General features: G+C 36.8%; 1 protein-coding gene across 14 annotated transcripts in view; it reads left to right on the top strand.

Annotated features, from left to right (window-relative positions):
- Positions 1 to 18246, top strand: part of MYO9A (myosin IXA) — a 285328-nt gene that overhangs the window by 31524 nt on the left and 235558 nt on the right. For 13 of the 14 annotated variants that reach the window (XM_057303771.1, XM_057303769.1, XM_048221939.2 and 10 more), the window contains exon 2: positions 11788 to 12698. In XM_057303771.1, coding sequence (XP_057159754.1) covers positions 11859 to 12698 — 840 coding nt within the window. In that variant the 5' untranslated portion in view covers positions 11788 to 11858. Of the gene's footprint in view, positions 1 to 10515; positions 10663 to 11787; positions 12699 to 18246 lie in introns of those variants that run through there. The other variant, XM_057303767.1, reaches the window with a different exon arrangement.

Raw genomic sequence — 18246 nt, 5'->3', positions numbered from 1 at the left:
AACCAGTGAGGCTGCAGTGGAGTGGAGTGAGGGAAAGATGAAGTTAGACCACGGTAAGAGGTTGCAGTTTTATTTAATTGTGTTAGGGAGAGCCATTAAAGGTTTTGATAAGAGAGTGACATGATCTATCTTTAAAAAGGGTTGACTCCTCCTGTTGGGTATAAAATAGACTGTAGTGGAGCAATGATAATAGGCATTTTGTACTCTTTCACTAATTCAGATGAGAGATTGATATTGGGCTTGAACTAGGTGGTAGAGATGGGAATGGCAAAAAATGGTTAGATTCAGGATTTATTTTATTTTATTTTATTTTTTAAGATTTTATTTATTGGAGAGAGGGAGGCAGGGAGAGGGGGAGCAGGCTCCCCGCTGAGCAGAGAGCCTGACGTGGGGTTCTATCCCAGGACCCTGGGATCATGACCTGAGCCAGAAGGCAGATGCTTAACCATCTGAGCCACCCAGACGCCCCCAGGATATATTTCAAGGCAGACCAATAGTACTTATTGTTGGATTGGATATTGAGGAATTTCCTTATGGGGGAGGTTGGAAAAATTTTTTAATAATGCATTAGGGTAGGCTAACTGTTATTACTAAACGACCCCCAAATATCAGTGACTCTACACAATAAACTTTTATTTCTTATTTACATCAAAGTCCAGTGTAGGTGGATGGGGATGGGGTGATGGTGAGCGCTCTTCTCAGTGTGGTCATTTGGGACTCAGGGTTCTTCCATCTAGTGGCTCTGTATCCCATAGGAACTTAGAGCTTTCCCCTGGATCCTCTCCATTTTCCAGCAGACTAGGAAAGGCAGCTTCCCCCTCCTTTTAAGGGGCTCTTATTGGTTCAGCCTGAAGGGATGTACATCACCCCTGCCCACATAACATTGCCAAGGATTCAGTTGCATGGTCCCATATAATTAACTGCAAGAAAGGTTGGGAAATATAGTCTAGCTCTGTGCCCAGGAAGAGGAGGAAATGGGTTTGTAAAAAGAGTATTTGGAGACTTGAAAAAAAAAGTTATAAAATACATAGTTTGCAAAGTTTAAAAATAAAAATATTTACATATCTAAATGTTATATATTTATTTGTAAATTTAATTGTAAGTGCTAAAGAATGAAGAAATATGAATATTAGCTCTTGAACAGCACTTTTAGTTATTTTTGTAAAATAAGTTCAGAATGTTTAATAGCTCTCTCATGACTTTTACAGCTGTGTACAAATCAGTATTGTTTCTCAAATGGACCCTGCCTTGATGGTAGAATGTTTTCCTTTAATATGTACTGGTGAGATTTTTGGTTTGAATTGTTTTCTCTATAGTGAAATGAGATTTTTATTTTTTAGGTATGAATTTGCCTTTTTATTCTTCTACTCTCTTCTTACTGAATGGTAATATATGATCTTACTAACATTCATCAGTAGATCCCTGTGATAAAGTGAGTGTAAAGAGAAAGGATACTTCTTTTTTTTCTTCTTGGAAGTAACCTTGAGAACTTGGTAAAGAAGTAAAAGCAACCATAAACATTTTTTGAAAATTAAATTTTATTAGCGCACAGATGCAAAATATGGCATTAAAAATCTTTGGTTATTTCTTTTTATCTTTTTAACTGAACTTCTAATTTAAAGGAAACTCTGTATTCCCTGACTGTGTTTTCTTTCTTCACCACAGTTTTCCTCTATAATTAGTCTCTTCTAACTCAGTCCAGTGAATAACAGCATAAGCTGACCTATTCTGAACCACACCCTACCGACCACAGCAACTGTCTCACCGCATTGTTTCTCTCTGTTAGCATATACTTTTGAAATAACTACTTTGGGATAGGGAAAAAAAGTATTAAGTAATTTTCTTTATAACAGATAGAGCAATGTGTAATTGCTATATAAGTGCCAGTAATGTGCTTAATTCTTTATATGGATTGTTTAAATTATTTTATTCTCCCAATCAGTCATTTATCATAATCTTTTTATCTGCTGGATGCCATCTTTATCATAAGGTAAATTTTCATAAACTTTTTTTTTTTGCTCTTTAAGCCTTAACTTGCTACTTTGAAAGGTATTAGTTTGTTCCCTGTCTCAGATTTCCTATTCAACTCAAATGAAGTAATGCACATCAAACTTATTTTTGATGAAAACTAAAAATGGAAATTTTGAAGATTACTCAAAAGTCTAATATTTTTGTCCTTTTTTATATATGTATGCCTTTATATACAATTTTATATTTTAAGTTTTCTCATTTGACCATATATTGCATATCCCTTGCTATATTTCTGCATGCCTGGCATTGCAAGTATCCTTCACCATCCAGATCTGTTTTATCCAGTCTTCAGTTTGGATAATGAATTTGGATGTCAGGGAGTACTGCTCTGTTTGAATCTATTTGGTTCCCCAAGTTTGGAAAGCAAATAGCATGATTGTGAAGAAAGTATCTAAAAGTTTTATATTTGATTCCTGAGTTTAGACTGTGAAATTTTTAGATATCAGGAATTTGAATAACAAGGAATAACTAGATTGTCAAAGCGTATTGCACTGAAATGCTACCTATTGTAGTAGGTTCCTTTGCAGAGAACAGAAACACAACTCAGAGTGGCTCAGGATAAAAAGAATTGATTGTCACACTTAATGAGGAAGTTCAGTGGTAGAGTTTATTTGAGGCACAGCTAGATTCAGGGGCCCAAACAATGTTGGTAAGGCTTTGCTATATGTATTCATTCACTTTCTTTTACTGCATAGAGGCTTCTGTGCATTCAGGAAAGATGGCTGTGAACAGTTCTAGATTTACATCTTTCCAGATAACCAGCCAGTAGAAAAGAAAATGCTTCTTTCCTAATAGTTGCAGCAAAGTTCCAGTATGGAATTTCAGTGAACAACCTCTGTTGCCAGGGGGAATGGAATAAACTGATTAGCTGGGCCTGGGTCACAACTAATACTACCCTTCCCCCCTAACTGGGGGATGAGGTCAGTCCATTCACACTGTGTCAAATGACAAGGGAGGTAGTTCTTCAAAGGCAAAAACAATACTATACTTTCACTGGAAAAAGGGCCAGGCTAAACTGGTTAGCTGTCCCTGTACCTATGTTATAGTGTATTGTAATTTCTTCCATCACCTTTTCTTTAGTTGAAATACTACAAAATGTATTTTCTTTCAGCACTCAATTTGACTTATACTTGGTATTGACCTACTATAGGTAAAACTGGGCTCCTATTTATTATCTAGTAATGAAGATCAGCTAACATGCACTTTGGTCACATCTTACCTGTAAAGCTGTTTCTCAGACTTTTTTTTTTTTAATTCTTGAAGAGAAAGAAATAGTGTTTTTTTACTTTCTGAGAGAGGCACCTGTCTGCCTTTGACCTAAATCTCATTTAGTCTTGCTTACCAAAGAACCTTGGCTCGTCAGATAGACCTTCATTTTCTTAAGTTTTCAGTTTTTGCTTCTCTACTTGATTCTATTTATAGCCATAAAGACTGCTCCCAAGCCCTCTAATAAATGATTCACTCATACCTTTTTTCTTTAATGATTTTATTTATTTATTTGAGAGAGAGAGGGAGAGAGATAAGAGGAAGAGAAAGAAGGAGAGCAAGTGGGTTAAAGAAAAGAGTTCCGGAGAGGGACACGCAGACTCTGTGCTGAGCTTGGTCGGAGCCTGATGCGGGGCTTGATCTCATGACCCTGAGATCATGACCTGAGCCAAAATCAGGAGTCAGACGCGCTTAACCGATTGAGCCACCCAGGTGCCTCTCACTCATACTTCTTTTTTTTCCTTTGTAGCAGATTTGACCATTGTCCACTAGTTAACTTACTTGCCAATCTAGCTTCTGCCACTCCTTCCTTAACCTCTTACTTCCTACTTTTCAGAGTCACCAATAATATCCAGAGACCTTTGTCTCAGGCTTAAACCTAGAATTACAATATTAAAGGGTTAAAAGGGACCTAAGAGATATTTAGCTCAGCTTTCTTTTTAAATTTTGCTTGGTGCAATTTTGATTATACCAATTTTTCTTTTGTCTAGAATTTACATGGGATACATGTTTTGTTTTTTTTTTAAACTTTCAGATCTTGTATCCAGATGTGTGTCTATTGAATACAGCATATAGTTGGATTTAAAAAAATCTGTTGGCAATCTTTGTCTTTTAACTGGAGCATTTACATTTAATATGGTTACTGATACTTGTAGTTTGCTTTCCATTTGTTTCATCTGTTCTGACTCTCTCTAGGACCCCCCTCCTTTCTTGCCTTCTTTTGAATTGATTATTTTTTAATCATTCCATCTTTTCCACACTGTTAATTGCGAAGTTATACTTTTTTCTGTTTTTTTAGTGGTTACCCTAGAATAGGGGGTCAGCAGCCTTTTCCTTTTAAGGACAAGCTAGTAAACATTTTTGGCTTTGTGAACCACATGGTCTCTGTCATTTTAGTGCAGAAGCTTCCATAGATAACAGGTAATGGTATAAATTACAGATAGAGAATTAGGAAAAGTCTTCCAGGTAGAAGAGCACTGGGTTGAGATCAGAAACTGGGAGTTTTTTTTTTTAAAGTGAGGTCTTGGAAAAGGGGCTTTGAGAGTGAGTCAGAAAAGGAGTGAGCCTATCAGGAAGATTACAAGAAAAATAATTGTCATGTGAGAGCAGTTTCAAGAATGAGAAGATGGCTGTCTTGGTCAAATGCTATAGTGTGGCATGTTAAGATGAGGATTCAGAAGAGGCCTTTGGATTTGGCAACTTTATGGTAATTAGTGACATTTTCAAAGAATATTGGCAGAGCTTGCTATGGGGGAAGAGTGGAAAATGGAATATAAACCATTGATTCTCAAATACTATTTTTTGGACAAGCAACAACAGAACTCCATAGATTTCCCAACCTCAGAACCATTATTGGGCTTAGAAATGTATATTTTTGAAACATTGCCCAGATGATTTTGATAAACACTAATGGCTTACCATCAGGATATATATGTGAGTGATATTTTGAGGCACCCCCTCTTTCCCAAACACAAAGCAATGATTGTTAAAGTAAAAAGAGAAAATGGGGCGCAAAAACGATAAGCATTTCTGTTTCAGAAAAGCAGTAGAGCACAAAGTAGTGAGTAGGGCTGTGGCTGGGACCCTGAAGGTAAAGCAGCTGAGGTTTGGGTTTCTTTGACGTAATGGGGAGGTGTTGAAATTGAGCTCATTGTTGGATACCATGGGGCAGGATGGATAGGGCTCTTCTGTTAAAAAAGATACTTCTGAGTTTAGTTCGAGGGGCTGCCCTATTGTACACCTTTAGAAATCAGATTATAGTTATGCAGTGCTTCTACTGGAGTAATGCAGGCCCATCCAGCTTGGCTGTAATCAGTATTGCTGCTGACTGCTGCCAGAAACCACAGTTTATATGAAGCCTTCTTATACCTAGGGATTCAGGGGAACACAAACAGCTTTTCAGCTAGGAACCTACCATCTCAGAGCATATCCTCAGTGTTAGTGCAGGACAGATCTGATTTGAGCAGACCAACTATAAGAAGAATATTTATGAGATAACTGGGAAAATTGAATCCTGACCAGTAATACTAAAAATTGTTAATTTTTAAAGGTGTGATTAATGGTATTGTGGTCATGTTAAAAAAAAATAAATAGTAGGTTCCCAGTAAATGTTTGTATGAAAAACAAAATTTCCATCAGAAAGTACACCTGTAAATTAAATTTACAAACAAATTAAGCCATCTAATGCTGAGAATATGAAATAAAATCCGAAGAGCAGTTTATTCTGGATGACATTAAAATACTAGTCTGAAAATATCAAATTTTATATTTAGTATTTTCAGGGAGATGAGTAATATCCCTTAAATTAAAACAGTTATGGCATAAGGCAGAAAAAAGATCAGGTGGCTATGAAAATGACAAAAACTCTGTAAGTGAAAGCTAGTGTAATTTAAAACAACAGCATAATGTTGATAAATGGGAAGTCAGTAGGATGTCTCTTTTCCAGTATCAATCTATGAAATCAGAGTAGTGTTGATCAAAATGTCAGAAGGTTTTTTCATAGTATGGACATGCTGATCTTAAAATTCTTATGGTAAAAAGTCAGAGTAACATTAAAGAAGAACAAATTTAAGTGATATGCCCTCCAGATATCAAAACTTACTATGGAGTTACAGTAATTAAGATAGGTTCAGGGATGGACAAAAAAACTAGTGGAAGAGAATACGGAACCCAGAACACATTGATATTTATATGGCATTTGCTACATGACAAAGGTGGCATTATAAATCAGAAGGGAGAGATTGGACTCTTGTGGTGGTGATTAAATTGTTAATCTGAATTGGAATGAAAACAATTAAGAGCCCTATGAAAATAAATTCTATATGGCTTAAGTATTAAAAGAGAAAAGAACAATTTAGAACAATTCCTCTCTTTTAGAAGAGAATAGAGGAAGATAACTTTCTGTCCTCAGGATGAAGAGGGATTTTTAGAAGCTATACCAGGAGATAATGCTATGTAGCTGTTGGAGCCAGACTGCCTGCTTCAGATCTCAACTTTATCACATTCTGGTTATGACTTTGGGCAAGTTATGTAATCTTTCTGTGTTTTCTCATTCGTAAAATGAGGATGATGGTAATGATTAAAAAACCCTCAGAGGAATGCCTGGGTGGCTTAATTGGTTAGGTGTTCAACTCTCTTTTTTTTTTTTTTTTTTTATAATGATTTTTTATTATATTATGTTAGTCACCATACAGTACATCCCCGGTTTTCGATGTAAGGCTCGATGATTCATTAGTTGTGTATAACACCCAGTGAGGTGTTCAACTCTTGATTTTGGCTCAGGTCATGATCTTAGGGTTGTGGGATTGAGCCCCAAATCGGGCTCTGCACTGGGCGTGGAGGGCCTGCTTGAGATTCTCTCTCTCCTTCTCCCTCTGCCCCCCACTCCACTCGCTTGTGCGACCCTCTCTTGTGCATGTGGTCTCTCAAAAGAACAACAAAATAGCCCTCAGAGAGGAATTGTAAGAAATAAAATATGTGAAATGCTTAGAAAAATGACAAGTACAAATACTCAGAGCTAACTGTAGTTATTGTTACTGTAATTTACTAAAAAAGAAATCATAACCTGTAAAGGATTGATAAATTTGACTATTAAAAATAAAAACTCTGCAACAAAAGGTATTGTAAGCAAAATAGAAAGCTAAGGCACTGATTGGTAGGAGATATTTGTCACACATTTGACTGAAAATTGATTAATACCCAGGATATATGGAAAACTCATTCAAACCAATAAAAGGTAACTCAAAAAACAGAAATGAATAAGCAACATAGTCCAAATGACAAATGATAGGATAAGTGTTGCACTTGTCACACTAGTAATCAGGGAAATGCAAATTAAAGTAATGAGATACCTTTTTGCATTTAACGCTGGCAGAAACTCAAGTCTGAAGATACTAACTTATTGGTAAGGAGGCAGAGAAACATGAGCACTTTTCTACACTGGCTGCGACATAGTTGGTACAACTCCTTTTTGGAGAGTATTTTGTTAATACCTAGTAAAGTTGGAGATACTTAAAACCGGACAGTTCCACTTCTAGGTGTAAAGCCCAGCAGAGGCACAGGAAGAGACATATATGAGAACTGCAGCGTTGTTTTAATAGTTAATACTGGAAACATTCTTAGTGTTTGCTAGGACAGTAGATGATAAATTGTGGTATAATCATACAGTGGGATTTAAAAATTCTTAATTTTTTAGAGCAGTTTTATAGCAAATTTGAACAGGAGATCTAGACACCCTGTGTGTATGCCCCCACATATGCATAGCCTCCCCTATTAGCAACATCCCACCACCCCCACCCTGTGGTACCTTTGTTACAATTAATGAACCTGCATACAATGGCATATTATTTGGCAGTTAATGGACTTTTACATGCATCAGCATATATAAACAAGAATGTGAGATGCAGACTATTAAGTATGATATGACACCATTTTTTAAAACTTAAAAAAGTGAAACAGCTGTAATTATGGAGACCCACAAATGTAATGAAAATATAGAAACGTGTATGGAAATAGTTTCAAGCTCAAGTTAGTGGTTATCTCTGCAGAGCAAAGGAAAGGGCTTTAACCGTATCTCTGATATTTTGTTTATAAACTGATCTGGAGTAATAACAGCAGTTTTCAAACTTGTTGAATTGGGTGGTAGATATAGGACTGCTTTAAAAAAAAAATTAGTTTCAGAGGTAGAATTTAATGATTCATTAGCTGCGTAGAACACCCAGTGCTCATTACATCAAATGCCCTCCTTAATGCCCATCACCCAATTACCCCATCCCCTCCACCCACCTGCCCTCCAGCAACCCTGTTTGTTTCCTAGAGTTCAGCATCTCTTACGGTTTGCCTCTCTCAATTTTCATCTTATTTTTCCTTTCCTTCCCCTTTGTTCATCTCTTTTGTTTCTTAAAATTCCACCTATGAGTGAAATCATATGGTATTTGTCTTTCTCTGACTGACTTATGTCACTTAACATGATACCCTCTAGTTCTGTCCACGTCATTGCAAATGGCAAGATTTCATCCTTTTTTTTTTTGTTTTTTTTTTTGTTTAATTTGAGGGCATCTGGGTGGCTCAGTTGGTTAAGTGGCTGCCTTCAGCTCAGGTCATGATCTCAGGGTCCTGGGATCGAGTCCCACATTGGACTCCCTGCTGAGCAGTGAGGCTGCTTCTCCCTCTGCTTGTACGTGCACTCTCTCTTTCTCTCTGTCAAATAAGTAAATAAAATCTTAAAGAAAAAAAAAGATTATTTATTTGAGAGAGAGAGCATGAGCAGGAGGAGGGGCAGAGGGAGAGGAACAAGCAGACTCCCCACTGAGCAGAGAGCCTGACTTGGCCTGATCCCAGCACCCTGGGATCATGACCTGAGCCAAAGGCAGACACTTACCCTACTGAGACACCCAGGCGCCCAAGATTTCATTCTTTTTGATGTGTGAGTAATATTCCATTGTGTGTATGTGGCACATTCCATCTGTCATCTGTCGATGGACATCTGGGCTCTTTCCATATTTTGGCTATTGTGGGCATTGCTGCTGTAAACATTGGGGTGCATGTGCCCCTTCAAATCACTGTGCTTGTATCCTTTGGGTAAATACTTAGTAGTGCAATTGCTGGGTTGTAGGGTAGCTGTATTTTTAACCTCCATACTGTTTTCCAGAGTGGCTACACCAGTTCGCATTGCTACCAACAGTGCAAGAGGGTTCTGCTTTCTCTGCATCCTCACCAACATCTGTTGTTTCCTGAGTTAATTTTAGCCATTCTGACTGGTGTGAGATGGTATCTCATTGTGGTTTTGATTTATTTCCCTGATGCCAAGTGATGTTGAGCATTTTTTCCTGTGTATGACTACTTTTTATATGTTCCATAATATTCTGTCTTTGAAAGATCTTCTAGGAAAAAGGTAAGAAACAGTTTCTGCATTTGAGGACTTGGACAAATATGTAGTAATATGAGAGAGAAGTAACTGAAGGTATTTAAAAAAAATAACATGGTGTCTTCACGTTAAAGGATGAAATAAAGTAAAAAGGGGAAGAGTGATAACACGAGGATGGTTTTTTGATGGGGCAAGTTACTGATGGAGATGATAAGAAATAGGTTTTATTAGCCCTGGAGAGGATGTGGAATATATTTTCTGTAGACTGGAATGGAAAAGCAGAGATGAGATGAAAATAGGAATACATTTTGAGTTGGAAAAGGCACTATTTTCTCAGTGAGTTACCAAAGTTGAAATCATTCTCAAGGTGTTATATATGTGGGGTTTGAGAAGATTGGAAGGATATGCAGAATATTTGTAAGGAATGAAATAAGGTTAGCTAAAAAAAGTAGCCTTGAAGGAAAAGGGAAGATTGAATAAAATTTATAGTAGTATTTTGCTGTATAATTTTATCAGCTTTGTTCAGCAAGCCAGTGGCAGGATCTTATTGTTGCCTGCCTTACCTTGCCACTTATTAGAGGTTGTGAGTGAGAACCCAAAAGTCCTTGAAAATATATCTATTCTATAGCAGGTTTCTCTTATTATTCTCTTAGTTATAATTTCATCTAGTTTAGTTTTTCTGTTTATTTGATCTCATCATCTTACTGCTTTTTTTCAAGTTTTTATTTAAATTTCAGTTAACATACAGTGTAACATTAGTTTCAGGTGTAGATTTTAGTGATTCAGCACTTACATACAACACCCAGTGTTCATCACAAGTGCCCTCCTTAATTCCCATCATCTACATACCCCCCCCCCCACCTCTGGTAACCCTCAGCTTGTTCTTCATAAGTAAGAGTCTACTTATTGGTTTGCCTCTCTTTTCCCGCCCTCCATCTTCGTTTGTTTTGTTTGTTAAATTCCACATGAGTGAAATCATACGGTATTTGTTTTTCTCTGACTGGCTTATTTCACCTAGCATAATACTCTGTAGCTCTATCCATGTTGTTGTAAGTGGCAAGATTTCATTCTTCTTTTTTTTTTTTTTTTTTTTTTTTTAGATTTACTTATTTATTTTAGAGAGTGTGCATGAGTAGAAGAGGGGCAGAGGGACATGGAGAGAATCTCAAGCAGACTTCCTGTTGATTGGGGAGCCGCACTCGGGGCTCGATCTCAGGACCCCGAGATCATGACCTGAGCCAAAATCAGGAGTCAGACACTTAACCAACTGAGCCACCCAGGTGCCCCAAGATTTCATTCTTGTTTATGGCTGAGTACTATTTCATTATACATATATATGTCTGTCTCTTTCTCTCTCTCTGTATATATACATATATGCACATACACACATACTACCTCTTCTTATCCATTTGTCAGTCAGTGAACATTTGGGCTCTTTCCATAATTTGGCTATTGTTGATAGTGCTCCTGTAAACATTGGGATGCATGTATCCCTTTGATTAGTATTTTTTTATCCTTTGGGTAAATGTCTAGTAGGGCTGGATCATAATGTAGTTCTATTTTTAACTTTCTGAGGAACTTCTTTACTGTTTTCCAGAGTGGCTGCTCCAGTTTTCATTCGCGTCAGTAGCATAACAGGGTTCCTCTTTCTCTGCATCCTCGCCAACACCTGTTGTTTGTGTTATTAATTTCATCTTACTGTTTTTAATTTCAGAAAAATTTGGCTTCATTGATGGCATTCTTGCTTGTTTTTGCTTTATCCATAAGAGCTTTGGGTGCAGGGTGATTAGGTTTTCATGATTATTCTGCCCATTTTAATTCAGCCTTTGCTGAGGCTCTTCAAATATAAAGAAAGAACTTGACTCCAATCTCAGGTACTTTAGAAACATTTGAGATAGTAGAGGACAAAAAAATTTTTATTTGTACTCTGGATTTTAAATTATTAGTATAATAAAACATGGAAGAAATCTTTGACAAGTTGCTGTTTTAGAAAGTATCCAGATTTGGGGTGCCTGGGTGGCACAGCGGTTAAGCGTCTGCCTTCGGCTCAGGGCGTGATCCCGGCTTTGTGGGATCGAGCCCCACATCAGGCTCCTCCGCTATGAGCCTGCTTCTTCCTCTCCCACTCCCCCTGCTTGCGTTCCCTCTCTCGCTGGCTGTCTCTATCTCTGTCAAATAAATAAAATCTTTAAAAAAAAAAAAAAGAAAGTATCCAGATTTGGGCAATAAAATGTAATATTATGTGGTCTTGATGAGACTGCTTTCAAGACTGTTTCTAGACTAAGAGTTAGGATTTTATGTTCTAAAAGATGTAATCAAATGATATAAGCCTTTCTTTCTTGAGCATCAGAAAGTGAAGATTGTGTAATATGATTTCTAAATGTTTCACACTTCTTATGTTACAGTTCTTTTGCCACGAAAATGGTTTGCACGGTCTTGAACACATACTATCCATGCTGATGGGACAGGGTCCAATATGAATATAAATGATGGAGGAAGACGACGCTTTGAAGATAATGAACATACATTACATATATATCCTGGGACAATTTCAGAAGGGACTATCTACTGTCCAATTCCTGCCAGAAAAAACTCCACAGCTGCTGAGGTGATTGACTCTCTTATAAACAGACTTCATCTTGACAAAACGAAATGTTATGTTCTTGCAGAAGTAAAGGAGTTTGGTGGAGAAGAATGGATACTCAATCCAACAGACTGTCCAGTTCAGCGAATGATGTTATGGCCCCGAATGGCTCTAGAAAATCGCCTGAGTGGAGAGGACTATCGCTTTCTTCTGAGAGAAAAAAACCTTGATGGATCAATCCATTATGGTAGCCTGCAGTCATGGCTACGGGTAACAGAAGAACGCCGCAGGATGGTGGAACGGGGTTTTCTCCCACAGCCTCAACAGAAAGACTTCGATGATTTATGTAGCTTACCTGATTTGAATGAGAAAACTCTTTTAGAAAACCTACGAAATCGCTTTAAGCATGAAAAAATTTATACCTATGTTGGCAGTATTCTAATAGTTATTAACCCATTCAAGTTTCTTCCTATTTATAATCCCAAATATGTCAAAATGTATGATAACCACCAATTGGGAAAACTGGAGCCCCACATTTATGCTGTGGCTGATGTAGCTTATCATGCCATGCTTCAGCGCAAGAAGAATCAGTGCATCGTAATTTCAGGGGAGAGTGGTTCTGGGAAGACTCAAAGCACAAACTTTCTTATTCACCACCTTACTGCTCTCAGTCAGAAGGGATTTGCCAGTGGAGTGGAACAAATTATTCTTGGAGCTGGACCAGTACTTGAGGTAAGTGTGTAGAAAATACTTCTGTTACTCTTATATGTTTATAAGATATAAACTGATATACACTGATATGTTTATCTTTGAAAAATAAAAAATAAAAATTTGGTAGATGTGGGAAAATGAAGCTTAGAAGTATAGACATCGGTTTTAGTCATCAAGGAAAGTTGGAAGATGGAAAGCAAAAAAGGCAATGTGGAAGTTTAAAAGGTGTGACAGTGGAAGTATATTTTTCAAAGGTGTTTTTGGGTTATAGTGATGAAGAAGATGATTGGAATCATGTATCCCCCTGTAAAGGGAAATAGCAGGGGCAGAACTCCTGTCTGTAATTAGGTTGGGGAGAATATTCTTATCAATATATTTGCATCCTTGTAACTTGAACATCTGTGCCTAGCATCGAATTCTAAGGGTTCAGTTTGGAAATGTAAAGAATATGGGAAAAAATTTAGTTCTATAATGTTTTAGAAGTAATATTACCAAAGGTAGAAAGAAAAGAAAATACACCATTTTTGTTTTAGAGATGAAAGGAAAAGGTAATATTACTTATTTTTTTTTGAAGATTTTATTTATTAGAGAGAGAGGGAGACTGCATGTATGAATGGGAGGAGGGGCAGAGGGAGAGGGGCAAGCAGAGCCCCCACTGAGTGGGGAGCCCAAAGTGGGGCTCAATCCCAGGACCCTGAGTTTATGACATGAGCTGAAGTCAGATGCTTACCCAACTGAGAAACCCAGGCGCCCCATATTACTTATTTTTTAAAAGGGATTTTGTGAGGTATAATTGCGATACACTAAACTGCACATATTGAAAATGTACAATTTGATAAAATTTGGCATGTATATATACTAATTAAACCAGCACCACAGTCAAGGTACTGAATATATCCATTATCCCTGAAGTTTCCTCATATCTCTGTAATTACTCTCTCACCTTTTCCAGCTCAGTCATCTACAAGAAACCATTTACTTTGTCACTATAGATTAGTTTGTATTTTCTAGAAACTAATTTTTATATACATGGAATCATATATTATGTACTCTTTTATGTTTGACTTCTCTTGGTATAATTATTTCAGGATTCGTCCATGTTGTTGTATTTGTCAGTAATTCATTCCTTTTGCTAAGGTAGAATTCCACTGTCTGGGTATACCACACTTTGTTTATCCATTCACCTGTTAATGGATATTTAGGTTGTTGCTAGTTTTTGTCTATTACGCATAAAACTCTATATAAGTCTTTGTGTGGACATACACTTTCTTTTGGGTAAATACCTAGGAGTGGAAAGACTGGTCATATGATAGGGTATATACTTAACTTTTTAAGAAACTCCCAAATTTTTCCAAAGTGATTGTACCCACCATTTTATATTCTCACCCAGCAGTGTGGGTCAGTTCCAGTTACTCCACATCCTTGCTAACCCTTGATAGAGTCATTCCTTTAAATTTTAGCCACTCACATACATATATAGTGGTATCTCATTGAGGTTTTAATTTGCATTCTATAATGACTAATGCTATGTGAGCATATTTTCATGTGTTTATTTGCCCTCTACGTATCTTCTTTGGTGAGATGTTTGTCAAAATTTATTGCCCAACTTTTTTTTTTTTTTTTTTACAGATTTTATTTATTTATTCGACAGAGATAGAGACAGCCAGCGAGAGAGGGAACACAAGCAGGGGGAGTGGGAGAGAAAGAAGCAGGCTCATAGCAGAAGAGCCTGATGTGGGGCTCGATCCCATAACGCCGGGATCACGCCCTGAGCCGAAGGCAGACGCTCAACCGCTGTGCCACCCAGGCGCCCCCCTATTGCCCAACTTTTTACTGGGTTTTCTTACTGTGTTTTGAAAGAACTTTTATACAAGTTCTTTATCACATATGTGCTTGCACACATTTTCTGTCAGATTTAACCACCTCTTTTTTTTTTTTTTGAATATGGTTGATAATATGTTATATTAGTTTCAGGTGTACAACTTAGTGATTCCACTCGTTTATAATATTATGCTGTGTTTACCATAAGTGTATCTACCATCTATCCTGATACATTGCTATTACAATATCATAAGTATATTCCTTATGCTGTGCCTTTTATTCCTGTGATTTATTCATTCTGTAAGTGGAAGCCTGTATCTATCACTCCCCTTCACCCATTAGGCCCAACCTCCCACCCCTACCCTTTTGGCAACTATCAGTTTGTTCTCTATTTATAGGTTTGATTCTGCTTTTTATTTGTTTCTTTTTTTTTCTTCCTAGATTCTTTTTTTTTTTTTTTTTTTTTAAAGATTTTATTTATTTATTTGACAGAGAGAGACAGCCAGCGAGAGAGGGAACACAGCAGGGGGAGTGGGAGAGGAAGAAGCAGGCTCATAGCAGAGGAGCCTGATGTGGGACTCGATCCCGGTACACCAGGATCACGCCCTGAGCCGAAGGCAGACGCTTTAACGACTGCGCTACCCAGGCGCCCCTCTTCCTAGATTCTTATGAGTGAAATCGTATGGTATATTTCTTTCTCAGTCTGACTTATTTCACTTAGCATAATATCCTCTAGGTCCATCCATGTTGTTTCAAATGACGTGAACTCAATCCCTTTGTATATACATTCCACATCTTCCTTGTCCATTCATCTGTTGATGAACACTTAGGTTTTTTCATATCTTGGCTATTGTAAATAATGCTGCAGTAAACATAGGAGTGCATATATCTCTTTGAATTCGTGTTTTCATTTTCTTTGGGTAAATACCCAGTAGTAGAATTATTGGATCATATGGTATTTCTATTTTTAATTTTTTGAGGAACCCCCATACTATTTTACATAGTGGCTGTACCAGTTTAAATTTCCATCAACAGTGTACAAGAGTTCCTTTTTCTCCACAGCCTTGCCAACACTTGTTATTTTTTGTGTTTTTGATTATGGCCATTCTAACAGATGTAAGGTAATATCTCATTGATTTGCAATTCCCTGATAATGAGTGATATAGATCATCTTTTCATGTGTCTGTTGGCCATCTGTATCTATTCAGGTCCTCTGCCCAATTTAATTGGATTATTTTTTTGGTGTTGTAGAATTTTTAAATATGTTTTAGATATTAACTCTTTTTAGATATATCATTTGCAAATATTTTCTCCCTCTCAGTAGGTGGCCTTTTTGTTTGTTGATGGTTTCCTTTGCTGTGTGAAAGTGTTTTTTTTTTTTTTTTTTTTTTTTTGTTAGTTTGTTTTTTTTGGTGTGGTCCCAATAGCTTGTTTTTGTTTTTGTTTCCTTTGCCTTATGAGACATATCTAGAAAAATGTTGCTTTGGCCAATGTCAGAGAAATTACTACTTGTGTTCTATTCTAGGATTTTTATGGTTTCAGGTTTCATATTTAGGTTTTAACCCAGTTTGAGTTTATTTTTGTGTTACAAGGCAGTCAGTTTCATTCTTTTGCATGTAGCTGTCCAGTTTTCCCAGCATCATTTATTGAAGAGACTGTCTCCTGTTACATATTCTTGCTTCCTTTGCCATTGATTAATTGACTGCATGAGTGTGAGTTTATTTTTGGGCTCTCTATTCTGTGCCATTGATCCTTGTGTCTCTTTTTGTGCCAGTACCATACTGTTTTGATTACTACAGCTTTGTAGTGTATGTTAAAATGTGAAATTGTGACACCTCCAGCTTTGTTTTTCTTCGTCAGGATTGTTCTTGCTATTCCAGGTACTTTCTGGTTCCATAGAAATTTTACTGTTATTCTAGTTTTTTAAAACAATGCTTTTGGGTATTTTGATAGGTATTGCATCGAAACTGTAGATTGCTTTGGGTAATATAGATGTTTTGACAATAGTAATTCTTTCAATCCATGAGCCTGGAATATCTTTCCATTTGTTTGTGTCATCTTCAGTTTCTTTGATCAGTATTTTATGGTTTCGGAGTACAGATCTCTGACTTTTTTGGTTAAGTTTATTCTTAGGTCTTTTCTTCTTTTTGGTGCAGTAGTAAATGGTATTGTTTTCTTAATTTCTCTGTCTGCTGCTTTGTTATTAGTGTATAGAAATGCTACCAATTTCTGGTTGTTAATTTTGTATCCTTCAACTTTACCGAATTCATTTATTACTTCTAGTTGCTTTTTGGTGTAGTCTTTAAGATTTTCTGTGTATAGTATCATATCATCTGCAAATAGTGATAATTTAGCTGCTTCTTTACCGTCATGACATGGATACCTTTTTCTTGTCTTATTGCTGTGGCTGGGACTTCTAGTACTATGTTGAATAAAAGTAGCAAGTGTGGACATATTTGTCTTATTCCTGATCTTAGAGGAAAAGCTCTCAATTTTTCACCATTGAGTATGACCTGTGGGATTTTCATATATAGTCTCTATTATGTTGAGATATGTGCCCTCTAACCCCACTTTTTTGAGAGTTTGTATCATCAGTGGAATTTGAATTTTGTCAAATGGTTTTTCTGCACCTACTGATGATCATATGATTTTTATCCTTTGTTTTGTTGACGTGGTGTATCGCATTGATATGTGATTACTGAACCATTCTTACATCCCTGGAGCAAGTCTCACTTGATCATGGTGAATGATCTCTGTAATGTATTGTTGTATATGGTTTGGTAATATTTTGTTGAGGGTGTTTGCATCTATCTTCATCAGGGATACTGGCCTGTAGTTGTTTTGTGTGTGGGTGGTGTCTTTTTTTGGTTTAGGCATCAGGTTAATGCTGTCCTCATAAATGTATTTGGAAGCTTTCCTTCCCCTTGTATTTTTTGGGATAGTTTGATGAGAATACGTATTAATTCTTTTTAAAGTGTTCGGTAGAATTCACCTGTGGATCCATCTGGTCCTGGACTTTTATTTTTTGATTACTGATTCAGTTTTGTTACTTGTAGTGGGTCTGTTCAGATTTTCTATTTCTCCTGTTCAGTTTTGAAAGATTGTATGTTTCTGGGAATTTATAGATTTCTTCTAGGTTGTTCAGTTTGTTGCCATACTGTTTTTTGTAGAATTCTCTTACAATTCTTTTTATTTCTGTGGTGTCAGTTGTTACATCTCTTTCATTTCTGATATTATTTATTTGGGTCCTTTCTCTTTTTTTGATGGGTCTGGCTAAGGGTTTATCAATTTTGCTTACCTTTTCAAAGAACCAGCTCTTGGTTTCATTGATTTTTTTTTTCCTGTTGCTTTTTTAAGTCTCTGTGTCATTCATTTGTACTCTGTTCTTTGTTATTTCCTTCCTTCTTCTCACCTTGGGCTTTGTTTTTTTTCTTTCTTTCTTTCTTTCTTTTTTCTAGTTCCTTTAGTTGTACATTTAGATTGTTTATTTGAGCTTTTTCTTGTTTCTTGAGGTAGGCCTGTATCGCTATATATTTCCTTCTTAGAACTGTTTTGGCTGTGTCTCAGTGATTTTGGACGGTTGTGTTTTCAGTTTGATTTAGATTTAACCCTTTCTTTTCTTTTCTTTTTTAAAGATTTTATTTATTTATTTGACAGGCAGTGAGAGAGGGAACACAAGCAGAGGGAGTAGGAGAGGGGGAAGCAGGCTTCCCGCCGAGCAGGGAGCCCAATGTGGGGCTCAATCCCA

Source organism: Ursus arctos, unplaced genomic scaffold (genome assembly GCF_023065955.2).
Source record: "Ursus arctos isolate Adak ecotype North America unplaced genomic scaffold, UrsArc2.0 scaffold_28, whole genome shotgun sequence".
Classification (NCBI taxonomy): domain Eukaryota; kingdom Metazoa; phylum Chordata; class Mammalia; order Carnivora; family Ursidae; genus Ursus; species Ursus arctos.
This window is presented reverse-complemented; position numbering and strand designations above follow the sequence as displayed.